This window comes from Chrysemys picta, chromosome 8 (assembly GCF_011386835.1).
Source record: "Chrysemys picta bellii isolate R12L10 chromosome 8, ASM1138683v2, whole genome shotgun sequence".
Lineage (NCBI taxonomy): Eukaryota > Metazoa > Chordata > Testudines > Emydidae > Chrysemys > Chrysemys picta.
The window spans coordinates 93,074,611-93,100,958 of record NC_088798.1 but is presented as its reverse complement, the minus strand read 5'-3'; the positions used below and the strand labels follow the sequence as shown (position 1 = coordinate 93,100,958).

The following is a 26,348-nucleotide window of genomic DNA, read 5'->3' as shown; positions in this document are numbered from 1 at the left end:
ATCCCTATATTTGAGATTAAAATGGATACTCATAATCTCTTAACAATATTTTTTTCACTGTCTGTGCAATAGACAGGGATATCCCAAACATCTTATTAGTGTATGGACCTTACACCAGTGATTCTTAACCAGAGGTCCAGGGCCATGAGCTGGTTTCAGGGGGTCCACCAAGCAGGGCCACTCACTGGGGCCCAGGGCAGAAAGCTGAAGCGCCACCAAATGAGGCTGAAGCCCAGGACCCTGATCCCCACCACCCGGGGTGACGCCAAAGCCTGAGCAATGTAGCTTCGCAGGGGCCCCTGTGGCATGGGGCCCCAGGCAATTTGCCCTGGTTGCTACCCCCTTATGCCAGCGTTGACTTTTATACACAGAAAACCAGTTATTATGGCACATGTGGGCCATGGAGTTTTTATAGCATGTTAGAGAAGGCCTCAGAAACAAAAGTGCTGAGAACACTTGCCTTACACAATGAGAAGAGATGAAGCAAGTTCTTATTTTTAACTTTTGTTATAAACATTTTTATAATTGCCAAAATTTAAGTCTAAGTAAACTTGCCTGTTCTTTCAAGGGAAAGTGCCAATTTTCACTGGAGCAGTCCTGCATTTTACAAGACACTGACCAATCCTGGATAGCTTTGGGTATGTTTCAACACAATGGTATAATTGTCACTACACTGTAAAACAAAAATCCTCTGACAGGACAGCCTAAAAAGGAAGAACCCCTTAAGTGCACGTGCCATATTGACAGGCCAAAGTCGAGCAAGAGCACACATGCCATATGCTAGTTAAAGCACAGCACTTGGCGTCAACATAGGTTCTTTCCCAAGCTCTGCTACCATCCCACTCTGTAACCTTGGGCAAGTCACTTTACCTTTCAGCGCCTCAGCTTCCCCTTTTCTAAGGGAGAGAACAACAGCTTCACAAGGCATTGTGAAGTTCAGTGAATCCATGGTAGAAAATTGTTTTGAGATCCTTTGACAGAAGGCATGACAGGAAATGGATCCAGCCCCTCACCCTATGGGACAATGCACAGCCCCCACCACCACAGCCCCAGCCTCTCGCCCTGTGGGATAATGCACAGCCCCCTAGTCCCCCCAGCCCCTCACCCTGTGGGACAATGCACAGCCCCCACCGCCACAGCCTCTCGCCCTGTGGGATAATGCACAGCCCCCCAGTCCCCCCAGCCCCTCACCCTGTGGGACAATGCACAGCCCCCACCACCACAGCCACAGCCTCTCGCCCTGTGGGACAATGCACAGCCCCCCCCACCACCACAGCCACAGCCTCTCGCCCTGTGGGACAATGCACAGCCCCCACCACCACAGCCACAGCCTCTCGCCCTGTGGGACAATGCACACACACCCCCAACCTCTCGCTCTCTCACCAGCTGTCCGGGGTGCCCCCGGGACACAGCCCCATACTCACCATTATCCTATCCTTTGCGACCGGAGTCCCGAGTCCCCAGCTGGCCTCCGCAGCCTTCTCCACGCTGTACCGGCTGCCAGGCACACTCCGGCAAGCGCAAGGCCAGAACGCTACCGCAAGGCCTCGCGGGAAATGTAGTTCTCCACGCTGCTAGTCTAATGCTGAAGGATGGGCTGGAACACTACAGGTCCCAGAAATCTCCGCGCCGCCGGGCGCATGGCTGGCCGACGTGTAGCTCCCAGAAGCCTCGCAGTGGTACTACAAGTCCCATCATGCTCATCATTGGGCTATACCAACCCTCAAAGATAGGGGAGTATCAAGTTTCTCCTCCTTAGTCGTTGGGGCTAGGAGAAGCGCTCTGGCCGGCCGGGAAGAGCGGGGCCGCGGCCAGGCTCACCGCCCTCCCCCTGGCGCTCAGGCCAGCCGGGAAGAGCGGGGCCACCCTCCCCCGGCGCTCTGGCCGGTCGGGGACAGCGGGGCCGCGGCCGGGCTCACCGCCCTCCCCTGCCGCGCTCCCGGCGGGGGGGCGTCGGGAGGCTTTTTTGCCTCAGGCAGCAAAAAAGCCAGAGCTGGCCCTGGATCCATTGGATATAGTGTACTTAGATTTTCAGAAAGCCTTTGACAAGGTCCCTCACCAAAGGTTCTTAAGAAAAGTAAGCTGTCATGGGATAAGAGGGAAGGTCCTCTCATGGATTGTTAACTGGTTAAAAGATAGGAAACAAAGGGTTGGAAAAAATGGTCAGTTTTCAGAGTGGAGAGAGGTAAATAGTGGTGTCCCCCAAGGGTCTGTACTGGGACCAGTCCTATTCAACATATTCATAAATGATCTGGAAAAACGGGTAAACAGTGAGGTGGCAAAATTTGCAGATGATACAAAACTACTCAAGATAGTTAAGTCCGAAGCAGATTGCGAAGAGCTACAAAAGGATCTCACAAAACTGGATGATGAGACAACAAAATATCTTATCTCTGTCTCCTTGATTTCGGGGTTGCTGCATGCCTAGGCTTTTCTGTCTCTGCACACAGACTCTCTACCTCAGTCTCACCATGAGAAGTAAATGTTGGCCCTGTCTGAATCCTCTTGCTGGCTTGTTTAACGGAGAGAGTCCAGCCTGGGTCCCTATGACACCTTGTTGAATTTGGGACTCTGTTTGGGTCTCCACGGTATCCTGTTCAGTTTTCCTTATCTGGGCCCAGACCAGTTCTTCCTGCAGGACTAGACATTGTTGCTTTTCCTCCTAGCCCACATCCAAACGTCGTCTCTTGTTCTAACATGACTAGTTGGTTGATGATTTTCCCCTGTGTGGAGCTTATGTTGTCCAACTCTTGTTGGTATTTTCTAGGCTGATCCCTCAGTCCTTGGGGAGGTTGTGATCTCTCTTTCAGTCTCCCTTTGCTGTTCTTACTCCAGCCTCTAGCCCTCCTACTTCCTTTTCTACTTGACCTCAAACCATTCTGGCGCTGGGTTGTTCTAGCCCCTGCTGTATGAGGGCTGAGAAACCAAACTAGTCTCTCCCCTGAAGTATCAGCCAAGGCAGAACCTTGACCATCCAGAACACAGTGAAAATCTCCAACCCTGAACCTCCAGCTCAACTTCTGCAGTAGGGTTACTATAACAGGGTTCAAAAAATAACTAGATAAATTCATGGATAGGTCTTTCAATGGCTATTAGCCAGGATGGATAGGGATGGTGTCCCTAGCCTCGATTTTGCCAGAAGCTGGGAATGGGTGACAGGAGATGGATCACTTGATGATTACCTGTTCTATTCATTCCCTCTGAAGCACCTGCCATTGACCACTGCCGGAAGACAGAATACTGGTCCAGATGGACCTTTGGTCTGACCCAGTATGGCCATTCTTATGTTAGGGTAAATATGGGTCTCGCCAAGGATACAGAAGATGTACTCGAGAAATGTTAATCCAGGTTATTTATTCTCACCCAATCTTCCCAGACCAGAGTGCACCCACAACCCGTGGGAAAGGACAAAAAGCATTGTAAATACTTTGCTGCATGAGACTGCATTGGTGATGGCAATGTAAATAAATTCACATAAAGTTGCCACTTACTAGACAGACTGAGGTTTCTGGGGCATCAGAGGATGAGGATAGAGCATGTCCTATTACACTGGTCTATATTTTTTGAGAAGTCGTCTGCTTCAGAGATAAAATGTGCTATTTATTATGTATTTTGATGTGCTGAATTCAAATATGACAATTAAAACAACTGATTGGCTACTGTTTCTACGATATTTAAGTTTTTACATTTTATGTCTATGTATATTGTGTAGATAGTAGAGTTTTAATCATAAATTGTAAACCTAGGTCTTTTCATGTGTTTATGGTTGCTTTACATGATAATATTTCACCTGTCCTGTTTATGTAACACTTTAAAAATCAGCAAAAGGGTTATATAAATAAAATTTATTATGAAACAAAAGACAAAAAACTATTATGTACATAATTTAGACCTATTCAGTGTCTACTCGGCGCTTCTTGGCTTGTCTCTTGTATTCATTAAATGGAGCATCTCTTGTCACTGTCCAGCAATAGTCTGCAAGCATTGATGGGCTCCATTTGCCCTGATAGCGTTTCTCCATTGTTGCAATGTCCTGGTGAAATCGCTCGCCGTGCTCGTCGCTCACTGCTCCGCAGTTCGGTGGAAAAAAATCTAGATGAGAGTGCAAAAAATGTATCTTTAGTGACATGTTGCAACCAAGACTTTTGTATGCCTTGAGGAGGTTTTCCACCAACAACCTATAGTTGTCTGCCTTGTTGTTTCCGAGAAAATTTATTGCCACTAACTGGAAGGCTTTCCATGCCGTCTTTTCCTTGCCAACACAGTGCATGGTCAAATGCATCATCTCATGAAGAAGTTTACGAATCTGAGGACCAACAAAGACACCTTCCTTTATCTTAGCTTCACTTAACCTTGGAAATTTTCCATGGAGGCACTTGAAAGCAGCTTGTGTTTTGTCAATGACCTTGACAAAGTTCTTCATCAGACCCAGCTGGATGTGTATGGATGGTAACAAAATCTTCCTTGATTCAACAAGTGGTGGATGCTGAACACTTTTCCTCCCAGGCTCCAATTACTGTCGGAGTGGCCAATCTTTCTTGATGTAGTGGGAATCTCTTGCACGACTATCCCATTTGCAGAGAAAACAGCAGTACTTTGTGTATCCAGTCTGCAGACCAAGCAAGAGAGCAACAACCTTCAAATCGCCACAGAACTGCCAATGATGTTGGTCATAGTTTATGCACCTCAAAAGTTGTTTCATGTTGTCATAGGTTTCCTTCATATGGACTGCATGACCAACTGGAATTGATGGCAAAACATTGCCATTATGCAGTAAAACAGCTTTAAGTCTCGTCTTCGATGAATCAATGAACAGTCTCCACTCATCTGGATCGTGAACGATGTTGAGGGCTGCCATCACACCATCGATGTTGTTACAAGCTACAAGATCACCTTCCATGAAGAAGAATGGGACAAGATCCTTTGACGGTCACGGAACATGGAAACCCTAACATCACCTGCCAGGAGATTCCACTGCTGTAGTCTGGAGCCCAACAGCTCTGCCTTACTCTTGGGTAGTTCCAAATCCCTGACAAGGTCATTCAGTTCACCTTGTGTTATGAGGTGTGGTTCAGAGGAGGAGGATGGGAGAAAATGTGGGTCCTGTGACATTGATGGTTCAGGACCAGAAGTTTCATCCTCTTCCTCGTCTGACTCAAGTGAGAATGATTCTGGTGCATCAGGAACCGGCAGTCCTTCTCCGTGGGGTACTGGGCGTATAGCTGATGGAATGTTTGGATAATGCACAGTCCACTTTTTCTTCTTTGACACACCTTTCCCAACTGGAGGCACCATGCAGAAGTAACAATTGCTGGTATGATCTGTTGGCTCTCTCCAAATCATTGGCACTGCAAAAGGCATAGATTTCCTTTTCCTGTTCAACCACTGGCGAAGATTTGTTGCACAAGTGTTGCAGCATATGTGTGGGGCCCACCTCTTGTCCTGATCTCCAATTTTGCAGCCAAAATAAAGGTGATAGGCTTTCTTAACCATAGTGGTTATACTGCGCTTTTGTGATGCAAAAGTCACTTCACCACAAACATAGCAGAAGTTATCTGCGCTGTTCACACAAGTACGAGGCATCTGTGCTCACTTTGGCTAAACAGAAATGTGTCCCTTTGCAAAATCAAACACTGACAAATAAGAGAGCACAACACTGTATGATTTCTAGAGCTGATATAGGGCAATTTGTTCAGCAGAGTGATGTAAGCTTCGTTATGATTGCATCATCCATGACTTCTAGGAATAACATGATGCAATTCATATCATGTATGACACAATACCAGCTTCAGATTGCATCATTCATTGTTTTGCCTAAAAAGCAAGTACTGTCCAAACCCAGTCATAGATTTATTCATAGAGCCAGTCAAAGATGTAAAAGTTTAGAAAACACTGACCTAGATATCTGACTGCAACTGCATGCAAGATTCCATTACAGCCCTTAAGCAACTCTGTCTGGCACAGCTAAACACAGTGCCTGGGATCATGTTGGTATGTGGGTTACAGAGGATACCAGCACATATAACAGATAGAGACAAGAATAAGAAGTCTGATGCAAAGCCCATTGAAGTCAATGGAAAGATACTCCATGACTTCAAAGGGGCTTGGGCTTGTGTTGGGTCTGTTTTTTAGGCCTGGTCTACACTAGAAAATTAGGTTGTTTAACTGCATTAGTCAGAGGTTTAAAAAAGCCACACCCCCTGAGCAATGTTGTTAAACTGATCCAGGTACACAGCGCTAGACTCTCAGGGAGGTGGATTACCTACGCCGACAGAAGAACCCCTCCTGTCAGCATAGGTGGTGTCTACACCAAAGCGCTACAGCGGCACAACTATGCCGCTGTAGCATTTTGAGGGTGGACAATCCCTTATTTACACTAAGACCCCCCAATGCCACTCTGGCAGTCGAAGGGGGCTTTAAAGTGAAACAGCTCCCTGATAATACTGCCTGTGCAGGGGTCCTTCCTGGTCAGTGGACAGCTGGAGTAAAGGCTCTAAACTGGTCTTGCTCCAAGCACTGGTGAAGGGGCATGTCAGAAACAAGGCTGGAGCATTCTGCACTACATATAGTCTCTTTTCCCAAACTGTTTTAATTTCCACTGAGATCTGGGCAAGCCCTTGCATGGCCACTGAATTCAAGGAACCTATGCCCTCAAATACCATTCCTGCCTGAAGGTTAGGCAAGGAACAAATAAGAATCAAGTTTGCTAACTCAAAGGCATAAATCATCAGACCGTAAGACCAGATAAATTCATACACCATTGATTAGTTTTGCTTAGTGAAACTCTCAAGGCTGAAAGATCCAAACCTGAAGGGAATGGCATGACGAGATATTCAATTGTTGCTGAAGTTAATACATCCAGTGTCTGTTTACAGGTCTGGTTTCCCAAAGATAATGTGGTAAATGGATATTATATGTGTCCATGTGAGGTTTAGTGTCATTTTGAAACTGACAAAGTCACCAGAAAAATTACCGGCTGCAAGTTTAGTCACAGACTAGCAGCATAAAATTAAAGTCTTAAAATTTAAAAAATTTAAAAAACCAAGAAGTCAACTTAACAAAAAAATAAGATAGCATAACTTGGGAAGAAAAAGAACAGCACAAATAAGTCTCACATTCTATAGCCAGCCTCTGAATAAGAAATAATACAACTTAGCACTTATATTACACTTTAAATGTTCAAAGTTCTGCTCAAACAAAATCTAAAAGGACAAAAAAGTTGTTTGTAGACAGACTTGAACATTTAAAATGCAACATAAGGGCTAAGTTTTATTTTTTAGTATTTCTGATTCAAAGGCTGCTTCTGCTTTCTCTTTTCTTCCACAGTTATGCCTGTTTTTTCTTTCTTGTTTTTTTAGCTAGAAGTCATTTACTATAGCCAGTAGTTTGAGGAAGCACAATATCTTTCTGGTACTACTTTATATTTTGTAAGGCGAAGTAGAAAACAGCTTTCATTTTCATTGACTTCTCCAGCACACCCGTTACAAAGTCAGGGCTCATTGGTGGTTGGCTGTTTTTGTTGTTGTTTTGGGGGAGATGTAAAACATCAGGCTTATATCACATGGCTTCTATTTCTAGGTTGCAATGTGGACCAATTCTTTGTTTGTAAAAATGGGTGCAGCTGCATCACCTTCAGCAGCAAAGAATTTGAATTCTGTATTTGATAAGAATCTGCCTGTGTTTTTTGCTTTATTAATATTATTTATTATTTTTATTATCGTAGCATCTAGGAGTCCCAGTCCTGGATCAAGACCCCATTGTGCTAGGCATTGTACAAACACAAAACAGACAGCCCTTGCACTAAAGAGTTTACAATCTAAGTATTTCTCTCCCCTTCTGGCTCCTACAAATAGTTAATACTGTAATTCTGTGTGAGCTGTATTGATAGGCTCCAATAATTAATTATTACTTGTATCCATTAACGAGAGTTGGGGTCTGATTCTCCACTGTCTGGTACGGTGTCAACATTTAAATCTGTGATATTGATAATGATATTGATTTGATTTGATAATTGATATCAAAATGATATTTTGATTTAGTAACAGTTTATCTCCTATTTACAGAGGTGTAACGGAATACACAAGGTGTAAGGCAGAGGAGACTCTGGACTTCTGTGTTTTTAAAGCTACAGTACCAGTAGCTTATTATATTAGCTTTACAATTTTCAATTCTTCTAACCGCTATTCTTATTTTAAAAGTGATCTCCAAAGGACTTTAAAACAACTGTGCTTGTTCTTTTTATGTTTCTTTATGATGTATAAAGGCCTAAACTCTTTCATTTTTCCTGCTAGTATTTTTTAATCTTAGAAATATCAGGAATATAACATCTAATCTTCCCTGGTTTTGTTGGAGGACTAGTAGGAGGTATAAGGCATGTACATGGAAACCTCTTAATGTCTTAATTGAAGGTATGAGGGTGTTGCATGTCTAACAAATGCTTCTTTTATTCAAACTGTTAATTAGTCACTGAAGTTGGAAAAGTGTTTTGTCCGACTAATTCCTTGCCTAACTCCTCAACTTTTTCTTGTTTAGTGCTAGTGAAATCATCATTTTACCAGGTGTCCACGGAGTCTTCCAGACTAAAGAGGATCTGAATCTCTAATATAAAAAGAACAATCAGACCTTCTTTATTAGTCATAAGTGGGGGGAGCACAGACCCAGTATTTTCTTCCTCTAAATGTCATTTTTGATAGGGTTTAAGTACTCAAAGACAACTAGAACATAGGATGACATTAAGAATTGATAATTTGATTAACTGAAATGCATCACATCCTGGATACATGTCTCCAACAGCTTAGTTTCATCTTAAAATGTTTTAATACCTTTTAAAACATAGTTTTGAAGCTGCATCAAACAACTGACATTTTAGTCTCTCCTGCACCAAACAGAGAGAGAATTTTAAATCTTCTGACATTAGATTGTTCATTTAAAAAGCTACGTTTATAGAAAAATATGGCAAGAGCCGCTCTGTATTCACTTATCTACTGTTTCAAGAGTATACACTGAAAACCCAGTAGAGCTTAGCTGAGACATTTGAAAAATATTTCTATCTTGCTGAGCATAAATACTCAGTGAAAACAAGCCTAATGATCTTTTTGACACCGATGCAACATTCATATAGTCTTACTATTTACCATTTTCCCTGTTTCTCTTTCTCAGAATCTCCCTTACTCCAGGGTATTTCAGTGACGTTAAGGTGTAGTAGTGTCCCTATTCATCTCCTCACATTTATATTTCAGACATCGTCAGCTAGTGTGCCCATGAACAAACAAGTGAATGAAAACACTGTAGACTAATGAAAATGATGGAAGATGTAACTATTCCATTGCCACCCTGGGTTTCACAGTCACCATTTGTATTGCAGACTTCATAGCTGTCAGCAAGGATTAAAACTCAGGACCTTTCTTCCTACAATCAAGGTCATTACCACTAAAGTAACTACTTCTATTGCTGTTCGTTCCAGGACTTCACTGAGTGATGTTCAGATGCCTATTTGGTAACATTGGTTGTGCTCTAGCCCATAATAGGACAGACCATGAGAAGGTGATCATCACCTGCTCCAGCATTTCATCTAATCAATCGAAAGGGTAGGGCAAAGCTTCTCATGGACTTTTGTGGCCACCAGATAAGAAACAATCCTATCCTGAATTATGTTAGTGTGACATTAGACCTAAACCTCACGTATCGACAGCCCCTGAAAAATATACATGGCAAAATAAAGATGTGGTTAAATCTCATCCAGAAACTGGCAGGAATCACCTAGAGAGCTAATGTGAAAACTCTATGGACCTCTTTACACATCCTTGTCCACTCTTCCACAGAATACTGTTCACCCATCTGGATGGGTGAACAGTCCCATACATCACTTTTCAATTCTCAACTTAACACTATCATGCAGTTCATTACAGGTATAGTAAAATCAATTCCAAAATTGTGGATTCCTGTACTGGTGCAAATCTATCCACCTTAAGTTCTTCACAAAATGAGAATCCTGTGGGAGTTCCATTGTATTCAAGGGAACAAATATCTTCCAATACATGAAGACCTAAACAATAAACAGATTATTATTTAAATCCAGAAAACCTTTTTGGCTTGCAGTGCAAGCATTCAAACACTCAGGGTTCTCCCCCAAAGATCAATGGCGAACAATGTGGAAGGATGCAAATGTCCCAAAGAAACAATTCATTGAGGATCAACCAAAGAACTCAGTCGCTTTACACTCCCATAAAAAAATACAGTCTATTCTGAACCACATCTGCAAATCACATGGCAGTTGAACCTACCTCCACCGTAATCGGGGACTGAGACACAATTGTATTTGTGACTGTGGAAACGGACTTCAGATTACAGCACCCCTCAGCAATCAACATCCCAAAGAGTTATAGCCCAGTAATATTTTTTCCATCCACACCATGTCACCTGAAGCAATCAACTGGATCGCTAGTCTAGACTTAGATATCTAACACTGCTGAAAGAAGATCAGCACTAGAGCTGCAAGAAAATCTGCAGTATATGTATTTTATTATGGTTTGTAATTCTTTTTTGGGACACCAACTACAGGGCAATATAATCACAAATATTTGAGAAGGTCTGTATGTATTCACACTTGTAAAACTCTCAGGGAGGTGGATTACCTACACTGACAGAAGAACCCCTCCTGTCAGCATAGGTGGTGTCTACACCAAAGCGCTACAGCAGCACAACTATGCCGCTGTAGCATTTTGAGTGTGGACAATCCCTTATTTATACTGAGACCCCCCCCAATGCCACTCTAGCAGTGGAAGGGGGCTTTAAAGTGAAACAGCTCCCTGATAATACTGCCTGTGCAGAGGTCCTTCCTGGTCCATGGACAGCTGGAGAAAAGGCTCTAAACTGGTCTTGTTCCAAGCACTGGTGAAGGGGCATGTCAAAAGCACGGCTGGAGCATGCTGCACTATATATAGTCTCTTTGTAAGACAAATGTATTTATTTGGCATAAGCAATCCGGTAAGACAAATGTGACTCATAAACATCAGCCAGTACAACAACAACATTTCATTCCCTCCTTCCCCCCACATTCAAGTGATTTGTAACCCAACCCCAGCCAAAATCTATCACTTGGTCAACACAGCTCTGTTTGCTGGATACCTAGATTAGGTGTGAATGTAATTGAAGCCTTTCCCCCCTACCCCAGCTCATCACTAGCTGTCAGGGACAGCTCATTTAGACTTTGCTTACAAATCATCATTTGAAATTATTAGGTTGGCCAACATCACCGAAATGAATGCACTGACGTTATAAAAAACAACAGCTGTATAAGGAAGCTAGTCTATGTTCATACTTTTCAAATCTATTATACTTTTTCAGATACATGTATTTTATCATACACTGTATATGCTTTTAAAGTGTGTACTGATGTTTCAATTTCAATTCAAATTTCCAGTCACTAAATTGGCATGTAACTAGTTCACAAAACTGGGGGGTGGGTGGGGGTTGGGGAAATTCAGGGGAGCTGTAGGGAAATCACTGAGCCAGGTCGTACAAAATCCTCTTAAATATAGCATCAGAGTATGAGTCTTTGTTTTATGCTTTAATTAATTTAAGATAACACAGTCATTCATAAAAGGATGGACTTGTGGGGATTTCTTCCAGAGAAAACAGAAGCAAGTGAAGCTGGAAGTATTTTAAACTGTAAGTGGCACCCTAGCTGCAAGTGTACTTGCTGGTTTTATAAATTTAATTCCCCCTGGAGGCCAATAGCTGAGGAATCAATCCCCTGCCCCCTGCAGGTCCTACCCTGAACGCCATGTGTGTGACTGGTGACAGTAGCGGCCTATTAAAAATAAGATCGTGAAAGCCATTTTGTGCAGGATTCACAGTAGAACAGTGTGCACAGGATTGCAGTGCAAGTGTGAAGATGCATTGTAAGGTGCTCAGTCCCTAGGGCTCTGGCCGTGACAATAGGGAGCTCTCACTCCATGGGGGTGAGGAGGGGGCTGGGAGGAATGTGGAATGCTTTCCCCATGGGGTGCTCCCCAGTGGGGGGTTGGCTGGAAGGTGGGATGCCCACCCCATAGGCAAGGGGATGAGGAATGGGGAGGTTCATCCCGCAATGGGCCGGGGAGCTCGGCTGGGAATGAGGAGCTCGCCCCAGGGGGCAGGGCTGGGTGAGGGCACTACGGCTGTTGCTCACCCATTTGGGACGGGGGTGAGTGGAAAATAGAAGTGCCTGGCCCTTTAAGAACGCCTCCTCTACCCATGTTGCACCAAGAGTTCACGTGCTAGTTCGACCTAACCTGCTGCCTGCCTAGTGACCCCCGGGCCGAGCAGCTTTGCGCGGCTACGATTGGCTGGCTTCGCGCTTACCCGCCCATGTGATTGGTGGCCGTGAACGGGGTCCCGCCCCTGCTGGCAACCAGCAGTTTACGTTGTGTGCGGGTGGTTAGTTCCTGTACTAGGCCCTGGCGGGGGGGAGGGGGCTGCTGGCGAGTAACTGCCCTGGGGGAGGCGGGGTCCGAGCCGGCGCTGAAGGCCTGGGGCCATGGTGTCCGGGGTGTAACGGAGGCGCCGGGCGGAGCAGCGGGGGGCACCATGATCATTGAGAACGTGGACGCCCTCAAGACCTGGCTGGCCAAGTTACTGGAGCCGATGTGAGTGAGGGGAGGGGGCGGCGGCCCGGGAGGGCAGCGGGGGGGTGGGCGCTGGCGGGGGGCACTGGGAAGGCTGGGGGCGTGTGTGGGCCGGTGGCCCCAGGATGCGAGGGGTCTGTGTGGCGATGGGGGGGGGCTGCCTTGTTGCTGGCGCGGGAGACAATGGGGGTGCCGTGGGGGGCGAGGGTGTTCATGGGGGGCGGGAAACTCGGGGGTTGAAATGTGTTGCCCGCTGAAAACGGCTTGGCTGTCTCTAAAACGGATACTCCACCACTGGCCCCCACTCGGGCTCGCAAATAAACTTCTGGGCTCGGCCAGCGAGTTCCCAGGCTCCTGCGAGGCAATGTCCATATTCCCCCTGTCCGAAAGGTGCCCTGGACTCTGCGCCTGGTATGCGGGCTGGGGGGGTAGGCCAAGGGGACAGAGGCGTGAATGTCCATGCACTGGGTTAGTGGCAGGGCCTAGTAGCTAACAAGTTGATGCGGCAGCTTCTGTATTGTCACACTCCTATGCTGGCTCATACTTTTCAGTAAGCAGAGCGTCTCCTAGAGACTGTCCTTTTTAAATGGTCTGAGTGCAGGACTGGGGTCCAGGGACCTTCTGTGGTCTAATCATAGCTCTGCTACTGATGCCCTCTTTGGCCTTGGGGAAGTTATTTAAATCTCCCTGGTCCTCTTGTAAAATGGGAATAATACTTGTTTTCCTACTTCACAGGAGTGTGAAGGATTAATTAGTTAACACTTGCACTGGGCTTTGCAGACAGAATATGTGGCACTTGCACCATATTTTGAGGGTTTGGGAGTTTTTGGCTTCAGCGTGCATTTAAACTTCAACTGTGCAACATGAGTTCAATCCCTCCTCCCCCACACACAATATATATAAAATAGTTCATAAAAATAAATCTTTAGTCACATTGAAAAGGTGGCAGAAGTTAACACTCAAATCCACTCTTGAGGATCTGCAGGAAACTTTCCAGTCAAACTTCTGAAGGATTTTGATAATGTGCCATTTTTCTGTAATTACAAAGAAATGTCGTTCTAAAAGAGTCCCTGATGTACTGGGTAAATATTTGTAAAATACACCTTTACCTCGATATGACGGGAGCCAAAAAATCTTACTGTGTTATAGGTGAAACCACGTTATATTGAACGTGCTTTGATCCACCAGAGTGCGCAGCCCTGACCCCCCGGAGCACTGCTTTACCGCGTTATATCCGAATTCATGTTATATCGGCTAGCTTTATATTGAGGTAGAGGTCTATGTATAAATGCACACTCACTTCATAAAAGTTTGCCAGAAACAGGGCTTTCCTATAATGAAAGCTGTGGGACAGGATTGTTGGGGGGGGTGGAATTATCTGAATTTTTAGTTTTTATACAGAGGAAAATAGAGGCCTATGTGAATTCACAGTTGTGTAATTTATAAGCTATTAGTAATCTACTTTTTATCACTGACTATATTCTGTATTTGTGTTTTTTCCATTTGAAAATTTGGGGAGGTCCTACAACGAGACTGGCTACAATCTGTTAAATAGCACAGTTTTGTAAAATAATTGTCTGTATACGGATACACGATAAAAGTTATTGCAGACTAGTTTTGTTACATATTTACATGAGGAGTTAGTAAAGTCTTTAACAACTTGTATGTAATTATTAAAAGAAATAAACATTGATATTACTCTCCACTTTGCTATAACAATATTAGGGGTCTGTCCTAAACCTATAATAGCAAAGAAATAGAGACTGGCTGAAACTTTCCCCATTTCCTATTACCAATGGATGTTTGAACATTTAAAGTATAATGTTTGTACTTACAATGTGGTTCTTTTCCTCTGAATACTTTAACTTTTCGCGTGCATTAATTTTGATACAAAAGCTTAAATTGAGAATTACAGTATCATGTCTTTATTTAAAAAAAAAAAAAAAGCCTCCAGGGGTCGGCAACCTTTCAGAAGTGGTGTGCCGAGTCTTCATTTATTCACTCTAATTTAAGGTTTCACGTGCATGTAATACATTTTAACGTTTTTAGAAGGTCTCTTTCTATAAGTCTGTAATATATAACTAAACTATTGTTGTATGTAAAGTAAATAACATTTTTAAAATGTTTAAGAAGATTCCTTTAAAATTAAATTAAAATTCAGAGCCCCCTAGACCGGTGGCCAGGACTCGGGCAGTGTGAGTGCAACTGAAAATCAGCTCGCATGCTGCCTTTGGCACTTATGCCATAGGTTGCTTACCCCTGATCTAGCATATTACTGTCTACAATCTCTATTAAATCATCTGTCTTCATTATCGATTCTGATAGTCCTTCTAACCTGAGCACTTTCAGACTTCTGGTACCAAAACTATACTCTGAATGAATTTCAGCTGGAGACCAGGGTTCTTGGCAAACAGTGTTAGAATTTTTTTGTGGTAGTGGTTGTGCATTTGAGATCAATGAGGAGTGCAGCACAGATCCTTTTCGGGGTATAATAAGCACTTTATGCAAGTTTCTGTTATGTAATAAGCAAGTGCTAGAATATCCCAGTGGGTCATCCTGAGAGAAATTGGGATGCTAAAGAAGGAGGGGGAAAGTTTAAAATAAAAAAACATGTTTTGAAGGGATGGAAGCGCTCCCTCTTTTTGCAACCCCTGAAGCTTTTTCTTTTCATTAAATTGTACATGGGGACTGGCATGGAACATATCAACCGCACTTTTACAAACATTATAATCTTCCACTTTTTTTTGGATTAACCCTTTTCATTACTGTATTTCTGTACGTCCTTTTGAAACATAAAATATTTTTTCCTGAAACCATCAAACACTGGAAATAAGTGAGCAAATTAATAGGGTGTAGAGGTGATTTAATATTTAATTGTGAAGTTTTGCATTTTTCAACAAATAATTTGTTACAAGTTTGAGGCTCTAAACTGTTTACTATGTCTAGTATGCTTTATGTTGACAATTCCAAAAGCAAGCAAATGTTGACAGTCAAAGGTTATTTAGAATCTTTGCTTTTTTTTTTTTTTTTTAATATATAATGAACTTAGAATAAATACAAATACATACCCCTGGCATTTAGGGGTCCTATGCATCTATTCACCTAGCTGCTACATTTGTTGTGTTGTATAATGCTTCACTATTGGCAAGTAGGTTCTCATTTTTGAACGTTTTCTGATGGCTGAACAGTGTACGATATAAACCAACCTTCAGTTTAACCAGTGGTACCAGAGCATTGTAGTACAAAGGGAGGATGTGTTTCTAGTGATCTTCACATAGCCAAATAAAGGCTGTTGGGCTGTGAGTGTAATATAATTAGTTTGTGATGATAAAGGCACTTTTAGATAGTGAAATCTCTACCTTGAGAGTACTGTGGAAGAAAAGAAAGAAGGTTTGCATGTTGGCTTCATTCTTTTCACTTGTGCTGCTGTGTGACGAAACTGTGTACGTAATACACATTTTTCAGATCTCTTCCTGGTGAGATGTGTTTGGTTAGTCTGTTCTGGTTGTTAAGACATCATACAACATTTCTACTGTGGAACAATCTTCCAGGTCATTTTTCTGTAAGTTTCTCTCATTAATGGTGGGGCACAGTTGTTTTGGGTGTGCTTTGGTAAGGGGGAGTTGGCCAGAAATGGTAGCATCTGCTTGATTGACCTAAGAATTGTATTATGGTGTTTTTCACAAGCAAAGCCAAAGAATAAGCACAAGGCATGGAAGCTTTTTCTGACATTGTTAGTGGAGCACAAAATAAAATCGAAACAGCTCACTGGTGTGGAACAATGGCAGAAACTGCTCTGTGACACTGGAGCCAGGTGCAACTGTGATGTTACTGGATTGCACGATATTATCCTAAAGGTCCAACAACATGCATTGCCAGAAGATTGTCTTGATGATGCCTCTATAACTACTGTGATTGTCCAGAATGTAATTTCTAGTGATTTTCAACATTGTTTAACAAAATCAATTTGTATGTTGCTAAGAATTTTTTTCCTCTCCTCGTCAGATGTGATGCAGACCCTTCAGCCTTAGCTAACTACGTTGTGGCATTAGTCAAGAAAGACAAACCAGAGAAAGAGCTGAAGGCTTTCTGTGCTGATCAGCTAGACGTCTTTCTGCAGAAAGGTACTTGTTCTGCTTTCTTTGTAACTATGTAGCTTAATATTCAACATAATTTATAAAATTTAAATGCAATTATTAAATTGTGATTAGTGGTTTAGAGTTGGAAGGTTGTTGTTCTGTAACATCATAGTTAAAGTTTAGAAAGGATTGTATAAAGTTTGTCATGTTGGGGCCTACTCTTTTCTTCCCATAATACAAGTATATTGCATTCATAATGAGATTTAGCATTTTTTGCCAGGAAATGAAGGTTCCAAGATCTGATTTTTAAACAATTTCAATTGAGTTAAAGCCTGTTAAGCAAAAATTAACACTTAATTTCCTTAAACACTAGTGGCCAGGTTTACAAAACAAAATTGGGCCATACATAAGTTTCACAATAGGAGCTATCAGATGTAGAGTACTTCTGAAAATCTGGCCCTTATTTAAGTGCCAAAATGGAAGCTCAGTTCCAATTGAAAATCTGGCCCCAAATATGGGTGCTGAGAACTTGGAAATCTGACCATTAGTGGGTATGGTGGGATGAGATTGCTTTTAAACATGAGCAATGAAGATGACGAACTTTCACAACACCGAGGATTTGAGGTATTTCCTGGGTGCCTGTTTCTCACCAGCTCCTCAACAGGATGGAACCATTTTATTATAATAGATGGAAACTTCAGGGCTCAAAGGTGCTACTTCACTCCTGTGCCTAACTAAATCCTCCTTCTCATTGCTGGTAGGGAACCCAATGCCATCTTTGTAATGTCAGATCAGAGACTTGATATTCTGGGACAAATTTATCTCAGGTGTAACTCCATTGACTTCAGCAGAGTTATACTAAGACTTATATTGTCCTTTAAAGTACAAATGCCCACTTGCAAATGTCTCTAAAATAACTAAGGTTGAGTGTGATAGGAAGTGAAATTCAAACAGCCTTTGAATTTTGACTAAAAAGGGGCTCTTCTTATAGAAAAAAGTCATTTTGTAAGAACCCCCTTTTTATTGAAAACTGGAGAGCAGTTTGATCTCCCTTCTCCATTTCTGATTTTTGTGAGGAGCCCTTCCTATTCATGCAGCCAGAATTGAAATGCCATTAAAACCCTTATCTCTTGTCTATGCTTTGAATTTTAAGCAAGTTGAGCACAAGCACAGCTCCTCCTGTGTTAACAATGGTGAAAGCTGCAGCGTAGACAGCACACCATTATTTTTGTCATCTAGACTTGCTTTGAGCATCTTTCGATGATTTGATGATAAAAATGTCAGTGTGTCTACACTATTGCTTCCACCCTGAAAGCGTTACTGTATCTAGACCAAAAATTGCCTAAAACTCTCAGTGCAGGCATGAACTCTGTTTACTATAAGTGTTTTAATTAACTAGGTTAAAGAAAACTGACTCTCAAGATAGGCCTACTAGATATCTCACAAAGAATTCAGCAGTTGAAGTCAAATGATTCTATAAGGGTTATCCCTTGTGCACAGAATGTGAAAAGTTAATGTATCTCACACAGCTTGCATGCATGCAGTAGTTACAGTATAGAAGCTCTGGTAAGAAGAATAAATAAACCAGAGGTTAGGACTCAATTGCTAAGGACAAGTTGATGGAATTAAAACTTCAGGGATTTTGAAATAGTAAACTTTCACTTGCTAATAAATGTAGATTGGTGGGTTGTATTTTTGCATTTTTTTTTTTTAAGCCTGTATTGAATGGACTGTATTGTCCAGGAAGTGGCAATGGAGATACAGAACCTCTCGTTTCTAAGCCACTGGTTCAAGTGAAGACCAATTTAATAGAGACGGTAACTTCTCAATGGCCTTTTGGGATCCAGTGTGAAATTTTGTCTTGTTTCCTGTGGATGAGTGTCTACGTCACAAAAATTGCTGCAGTCGGCAATCTTATTACAGAGAGAAAAATCGAATGAGCAATTGAGATAGTGGTGTATTCAGTCCTAAAAGTGGTCCCTTCACCACAAATTAAGATGTATTAGCAAGGCTATGTGGCGTTGTCCACGCTGCTTCCTATTGTGTACCTACGTCTATAGCTGTATGGAAAACATCATTTTTTAGGGCTGTCATTCCAGTACCTAACACCACTAAAATTCACACAAATTTAAGATAAGGATTTTTTTTTCAAAGTAATACTATTTTGTGGTTGGATTTTGGGGAATTGTCTTATCAACATAGTCCTTCCTGACAATAGACTTAAGTCAAGATGTATAATCAAGTTTTGTGTGCATCTTTCTCCTCAGAAACTTCAGGTTTTGTAGATAAACTATTTGAAAGTCTGTACACAAAGAACTACCTTCCTTCCCTTGAACCAGCAAAACTAGAACCGAAGCCTGCAGGTCAGGAAAAAGAAGAAATCAAAGAGGAGGTAATATTAACTTCCCATCCACCTGCTGCTGTGAGCTTCTCAAACTAGTCCCTCCACCATCCGCTTTTGTAGGAAGTTGTTATAAAAACAAAACATGCTCTGAACAGGCTCTTTTGTGGCTAATGGTCTGTGCTACCATCTCTGAGCTTGCATGAATACTGTAAAGGTGGTGTGGTCTGTCCATTGGGTAAGGGAGCATTTTGTGTCCTTTTGCAGACACCTCCCTTTGATCAATGTGGGAGTAGCATTCCGAACTCTCATTCGGCCCTCCTTGGCAGTGAGGAATGACTCTACAATGGACAGATTTAAGGAATGGGGAATGATGTAAGGGTCTTGTTAGCTACCTCAAAAGATGCATGTAGATTTCCAAAAGACCACTACTCTAGGTGTAGCTATTGTGTATGCAGTATTAAATGCATAACAAATGGGTTTTTTAGAAAAGTTGTTACCAATTAAACATGTTAGCAAGCTTTTTTTTTTTTTAAGGAATTATCCTGGATATAATACAGCTTTCTTTCCACAGCAGCTGCTTTTTATACTTGTATTCATTGTTGCCCACAATAATAAAAATGTTTAAAAATGGAGGCGCCAAAGTGTGTGCCCATCATCAGCCTTGGTCACTTCATTTGTATATTGTACCCCTTTCCACTACCTTTTTTTATTATAGTTGTCTTTTTAGGTTGTGTATTCCCCAGCACAGGGAACCTCTTTCTACAAGTTTGTAAAACACCTAGCATAGTGGTGCCCTGATCCTGATTGGAGTGTTTAATAGAGAATGCAATAGAAATAATTCTCTGTTCTCTGGATGTAGTCATCATGGTTCAGTGAGATTCACAAGCCTGATTTAAGTGATGTAGTTATTACAGAAAAGAGCTGGCTATATTTAGATAAGGTCAGATGGGATATATGATATTCTGACCCCCTTCTCCCGCTTCATGTGCATGTATATCATGTACTCTTAGAACTACTAGAAGTTTCCCTTCTAAAATCTCTCCTTGGTAAGTGAACAGTTGGGAAACACGGCTTAAGACAAGTGCCTCTAAATGGATTTTTCATATATCCACTGCTGTCTGAGAGTCTACATATAGATATTGGAAATATCTTACTATACTTTTGTGGTCCCGTCTGCAATGTCAGCAATCAGCCGAAGGTCATGGAGGCAGTAAATGATCACGCATTGCGAACTGTCAGTCAGGCCTCCAAAGAATAGTCATGTAACCTTGGGTTTTGGAAAGGGAGACATTTCTCTGCTAAAAGTGTAACTTAGTGTAGATTTACATCTACACTGTTCAATCTAGCTATTTCTAGGTTGCCCTTCATTGTATCTAAGGACCATCTCTTCATACCAAAATTCTAATTCTGAAATACCATTTGATCCTGAGTGAAAGTTTATCATACTGCATCCTTATAAGTCTATCACTTCTTTTGATGCCATAACACTTGTATTTAGCTATGATCGTTCATGTTAGAACAGATCTTAAAACTGTCATTGTTCTCTTGATTTAGAATTGGGTATTTGGGTTTCTTATGTATGGTTGCATGGGATCAGGACATAATATAGCCAGTCCTAGACCAGAATGTCTTTTAAACTCATTGTAAAACGTCATTTGCTGTACATCTAGAGATGTTTTGGGATTCCTGTAAATGGAATGACACAAGCTAAAATAATGCAGACAAAGGAAGAATCTTATAAAATATAGTTACCTCGACGCTTTTATAGAAGAACATTGCTGTTGCCATCAAAATTATTAATAATTTAGAAGTGATGCACTGTTTGGAACAAAATGGCTACAAATAAACTTTGAAAAAGATCCTTGTACTGTTTCTAACAGACCAAGTTATGGTGGAGCTGAGTAAAAACACCAGTGAAATTGTTTTTGGCTTTTGTTAATTTTTGTAAGAGGTATGACCTGTACAGTACTATCCAAATATATGAATAATTTACCACATCCAGAATTCATATTAATGATGCAACTACATATGAAAGAAGGCCTGCAAAGCTGCATAGTTTTAAGTTCCCGTTGTCTGGGAAATCGTATGTAGGAGATCCTATTTGCTTACAGTAAGGAACCCTGCAACCAATTAGAGGATGACACACTGTTTTTCTTTAACTTCAGCACCACCTGTATAATGTAAATTTAACCCAAAAATAGTCTTCTAATTTTGGAAAGCTTTACTGACAAAGGGAAACTAAAAGCTTTTAAAAAGACATGAAGATTTACAACCCTGCTGCTTTGTTACACACACATTTAGCATAGGTGTCCTGTTGTCTTAAACAGCTGCTAGCTGTGGTTTGAACTAAATCTAGGTTTATTTCTTTGTATTTTTTAAAGCTGTTTGTTTAATGATGTGGTGTTTGTTAAATAGATATTTCAAGAGTCGTTTGAGGAAGAACGAGATGGCAGGAAAAAAAAGTATCCTAGCCCACAGAGAAACCGTTTAGATTCTAATGAACAAAGGTTAGTATTGCCGTTTAATCACAAGATGTTCATCTCTTTCCCTTTCCTTGCTGGCCAGACTCTTTTAACTGTGGATTTTCACCTCTTGAGGCTGTAATTTTACCAGAATGCCTACTCAGTCCTCCCTCCCCTTCTGCCATCAACCTCCAGTAGCTCTTTGATAGAATATGTTCTCCTCTGAGAACACCACAAAGTGTCCCACGGGCTGGTGCTTAGGGATATTTAAGAGTTCCATCTATTCACCCACATTTCAGAAAGGAGAGAGAGAGAGTAGAAGAACATTGGGGTTTTTTTTATGCACAATATTAACAGCAGCTGATGATGTTGGCCATTCCAGGAACCTGTTCATTCTTGTGAGACAGCATGGCAATAGAGGCACATGTGGGTGCCACTGTCTGAGTAGAGTAAGGAGGGAAGAACATTTACCATTTGTGACTCCAAACTTGTTCCGTGGCTTTGTTTCTCTCAATATATGTGGCTTATACATACATGACTTACAGAACCAGAGAGAAAAAGAGAGATGATGGCAAATGGAGAGACTATGACAGATACTATGATCGGAATGATTTATATAGAGACAAATACGACTGGCGAAGAGGCAGGAGTAAAAGTCGTAGTAAAAGCAGAGGGTTAAGCCGAAGTCGTAGCCGCAGCGGGGGTAGAAGCAAAGACCGGGATCTGAACAGAAATATTGGTGAGTAGCCAAAAAGTTGCACTGGAAGAACATCTGACTCATTGTAGTGATTAATGCAAAATGTATAAACAGAAGTTGGATGCCTGTGAGTTGTTTAAGAACACTAGCTATGGAACTGGCTTGGAGAAGTACATGCTGCTGACATAATTAAACCAATTAAGACGCTGTTCTGTAGTGTAGTATAGTTAGGGGAATTAGGGTTTTTTTTTTTTTTTTAAACTCCATTTTAATTTATTCATAAGTGTATTCCAGTGGATGTATGCTTCTGGTATTGTGCTGTCTGTTGATAAAACATATTATTGTTCCAAAATGCTGGTATCTTTTTATGCAGAAGTTGATTTATTCCTATAAAATTGTTTCAATTTTAGGAGATGGGTTTTTTTTTAATACTTAAATGGAATGATGGCATTGTGTTCTATTGGTCTTGTATAGGGAATCCAGGAACTGAAGCGATTGGCAGAATAAAGTGTTGTGTATTTCAGGATATGTTAAGGAGTGTTTGTCATTCATTCAACATCAGAGGGAAAAGTTGCTTTCATTTTCAAGAAAGGAAAATGGATGAATGTGAGCTTTGTGAGAGTAATGATCAGTTTCTGAGGTGGAAACTTCTTCGATGTCTTGGGTCTACAGTTCTAGCATTTTAAGAAAAGTAATTTTACACAAACAGTATAAACACTCTACATTCTGCATGGTGAATACGTGAGTTTGTATTACTGTGTAATGTCCACTAACCATCTATGCATTCCATTTCTCCAGGACTTTGATATACCTAACAAAAGCATGAAAACTTACCTGGTTTATTTTGCTAATTTTTTTTAAAGCGGAACACAAAGAGAGAGCAAAATTCAAGAGTGAAAGGAATGACATGGAGAGCTCATATAACCCAGTGTCTTTGTCATCCAGTAATTCTACTGAACAGTATTCCTCTGCGCAGTCTATTCCCAGTGCTGTTACTGTGATTGCACCTGCTCACCATCCCGAGAACACCACAGAGAGTTGGTCAAATTATTATAACAATCATAGTGTTCCCAATTCATTTGGCAGAAACCCTCCTCCTAAAAGACGATGTCGAGATTATGATGGTAAGGAAGCTATTGTTTTCTCTCCAACTTCTTCCCTAGTGTCTTATTTCTTACCTCTCACACATTCTTTTATTTTTAAATATATCTACTAAGTTCTTCACTAAATGCAAGCAGTAAATGAAGATTAAGTGGTAGGTAGATTCTTTTTAATGTAAGGATGCATATGAGCCTGCAGTTTGCTTGGATAAGATTTAATCTTGCTGGAAGTGGTTTACTTGAAATCTGACAATTCTTGGCACTGGCAGGAATGTATTAAGTTCATAATTCTACGGGCGTGCCTTCGCAAATACTTCAGCCAGTAGCAGTCTTCAGTAAGATTATAGGGTTTGACATAAAACAGGTGGTGATTCTGTCTCCCCTACCTACCCATCCCCCATGTTGCTGTTGAAGTTTGTACACTGTTGTGGAAACAGTTCAGATTCTTTGACGCTAAACTAATATTCCAACTGGAATTCTAGTTTGAAGTTTTATTTAATGGTGGGAAATGTTAGATCAGAATATGCTGAACTTCTTAAATGCATCTATTTGTTCTTTAGTGAGAAAGCACAGAAATAGTGATACTTGATTAAATCTTATAGTCATCACTTTTGAAGTTCTTGAAACATCACTTTTGAAGTTAATGAAATTGTCTGTCTGTCTGACTTTGCAGAGCGAGGATTTTGTGTCCTTGGCGACCTTTGCCAATTTGATCATGGAAATGACCCTTTAGTAGTAGATGAAGTTTCATTGCCAAGCATGATTCCTTTTCCACCACCACCCCCAGGACTCCCTCCTCCTCCTCCTCCTGGTATGCTAATGCCTCCAATGCCAGGTCCAGCTCACAATATGAGAATGCCAGGCCCACAAATACATCCTCGGCCACCACCTCCTGTCGTGCTTCCTGTATCAAGTAAGTTAAAATATTGCAGTAGGTTATTTTGTAGTCCTAGTATGAATTACTTGGCTCCTGTTAAAAGAGAGACTTTTATTTACCCAAAGTAACACATTGTTCTAGCTTCTTAGCTATCTGTATGCTGTACAAAACATTTACTAAAATGAAACTTGGAGGGCAGTTTTAAAAATGTAGTGTTCACAGCACTATAAATGACTAATATAGAAACTAGAGACACGGTGGGGAATCTAACCATCCCCCATCCATCAGTGTAGGATTGAGCATTTAGATTCATGCACTTAGCACTTCAGTCTCCAATAAGTCTCACTATAGATTCAGTATAATAAATCCCTTTGATTAGTAGATACTCAGGACTCATATGTTAAATACAAAGGAATAGATGCAGCTATTCATATACATGGGGCTGATTATTGCTGACAATTAGTTTAGATGACCTTTTTAGGTTAGTCTAGTCAAAAGATTCTCACATTAGTTTGAAACTCCTTACCAATCATATAATATTCAAATAACTAATTTTAAGGAAAACGTGTGCTGTCATCAAAACTGAACTAGCTTACAGGCAGAGGTTCAAGTTCTGTAGTTGTCCTACTAGACTTGGTAATAAAGCATATCATACTTAATAATATTTTTCAAAATTTCCTCTCTTAGCTGTAGAATGTCCAAAATAAAGAGGATGCATTCTAGCACATCTAACATTTCTGGTTGATTAGGGTTTTTTGGCTTGTCAGTGGTGGCTGAGTTTCCCTAGCCACTTCTCTACTATATCCCAATGTATTTTGCTGGTTCTGAGAAATGTTGGGGCATAAATTGTGCCTGTGAGAAGAATTTTGCAGAATACTGGAAACATGTACACTGTGTTCCAGCACTGTTTTATTCATTACATCAACACAGTACATGTGGCATTCTGTGGACTAGTCAGAACTCTCCAAGCATTCAGCATTTGGGCCTCCTGTAAATTTTTCAGATAAGTGATACTCAGAAAAATGTGTGAATATGAGGTTTAATAATTCATACAGTCTTTTTTTGAGGATTGAGTTTGCTAGCCTTCCCCCCAAAAATAGTGCTATTGACCAACTTGTGTGCAAAACTTCTAAAGACTTCTGAAATGGCTTCAGGATTTAAGAACTGTGTGGCGATACATTTAACTTTTATGTTTGTATTAAAAATATAAGAAAATGAAATTAAAATCATTTGGATATGGAAAAACATACTCTCTCTCTCCTCCCTCTTTCCCCGCTCCTCCCCCCCAAAAACGAGTACATCTGATCAGCAGAAAAACTACTTGGAGCTGCTTACCACCTTTTTTGCTCAATAGGAAACAGACTGTAGTGCTGTCTGATCATGGTTGAAACCTTATTAATTGGATGCATATCATGATTAAGCCACTGTTCTGTGGACCTTTAAAATATGAATAAAAATCAAAGCTGTTCTCAGTTTTGTACTGGACTTAAGTAGAAAAGAACATAGTAAAATAACTCTGAGCTTGAACACAAAAATGCTTCTGTCCACAAAAGGATTAATTCTTGTCCTTGCAGTTCTTCTTTTAGACCTGTAGTCTAAACCTGGGGTTCTCACAACAAAATTTTTGGTGGCCTCAGAGTGTGGTGGCCACTATGATGATTTTTCCTAAAATACTTAATTAACTTTAGGAAAAATGAATATATATATATGCACATGTACATGTCCAAATCATAGTAATTTATTTATGCAAGGTTTTTTTTGCAAGCTCAATAATAAAAATAGCATACAGTTGTCTCTATCCTTTACTGGACCTAAACAGAATAGAAACACAAATAAGGTGCTTTGCATGTTCTTGTCTTTTTTGTTTTGTTTTGTGGTGTTAAGCTAGCTGGGAGGCTGTGAAAAGTGATATTAACAAACATGCAAATATCACTTTTCACAGCAGACTTACTCAGCCCTGGCAAGCCGGGAGACAAATTAAGCCTTGGAGGGGATGTGGGTAGGGAGGCAGTGGGAGCTGGGGGTGATGTAGTGGATGGGTGAGTGGACGGAGGATCCAGCGAGGACTGGGGGTGGTGCACGAGGGGCCGAGGGACAGCCCAAGGCCAAAGCCCACTGCCGCATGGCCGGAACCCGCCACCCTGCAGGGGTGAAGCTGAAAGCCTGAACCCCACCGCCATG

At 41.4% G+C, this 26,348-nt stretch overlaps 2 protein-coding genes across 6 annotated transcripts in view; one reads left to right on the top strand and one right to left on the bottom strand.

Annotated features, from left to right (window-relative positions):
* Positions 1-1,559, bottom strand: part of LARS1 (leucyl-tRNA synthetase 1) — a 51,771-nt gene extending 50,212 nt beyond the window's left edge. For 2 of the 4 annotated variants that reach the window (XM_005310449.4, XM_042850858.2), the window contains exon 1: positions 1,425-1,559. In XM_005310449.4, coding sequence (XP_005310506.2) covers positions 1,425-1,427 — 3 coding nt within the window. In that variant the 5' untranslated portion in view covers positions 1,428-1,559. Of the gene's footprint in view, positions 1-555; positions 700-1,424 lie in introns of those variants that run through there. The other 2 variants (XM_065554971.1, XM_065554972.1) reach the window with 1 other exon arrangement.
* Positions 1,560-12,361: 10,802 nt separating this feature from the next.
* Positions 12,362-26,348, top strand: part of RBM27 (RNA binding motif protein 27) — a 43,780-nt gene continuing 29,793 nt past the window's right edge. Inside the window, exons 1-7 of one of the 2 annotated variants that reach the window (XM_008175026.4) lie at positions 12,362-12,629; positions 16,614-16,732; positions 18,955-19,079; positions 21,447-21,538; positions 22,039-22,232; positions 23,054-23,314; positions 23,964-24,203. In XM_008175026.4, coding sequence (XP_008173248.2) covers positions 12,571-12,629; positions 16,614-16,732; positions 18,955-19,079; positions 21,447-21,538; positions 22,039-22,232; positions 23,054-23,314; positions 23,964-24,203 — 1,090 coding nt within the window. In that variant the 5' untranslated portion in view covers positions 12,362-12,570. The remainder of the gene's footprint in view (positions 12,630-16,613; positions 16,733-18,954; positions 19,080-21,446; positions 21,539-22,038; positions 22,233-23,053; positions 23,315-23,963; positions 24,204-26,348) is intronic. The other variant, XM_008175025.4, reaches the window with a different exon arrangement.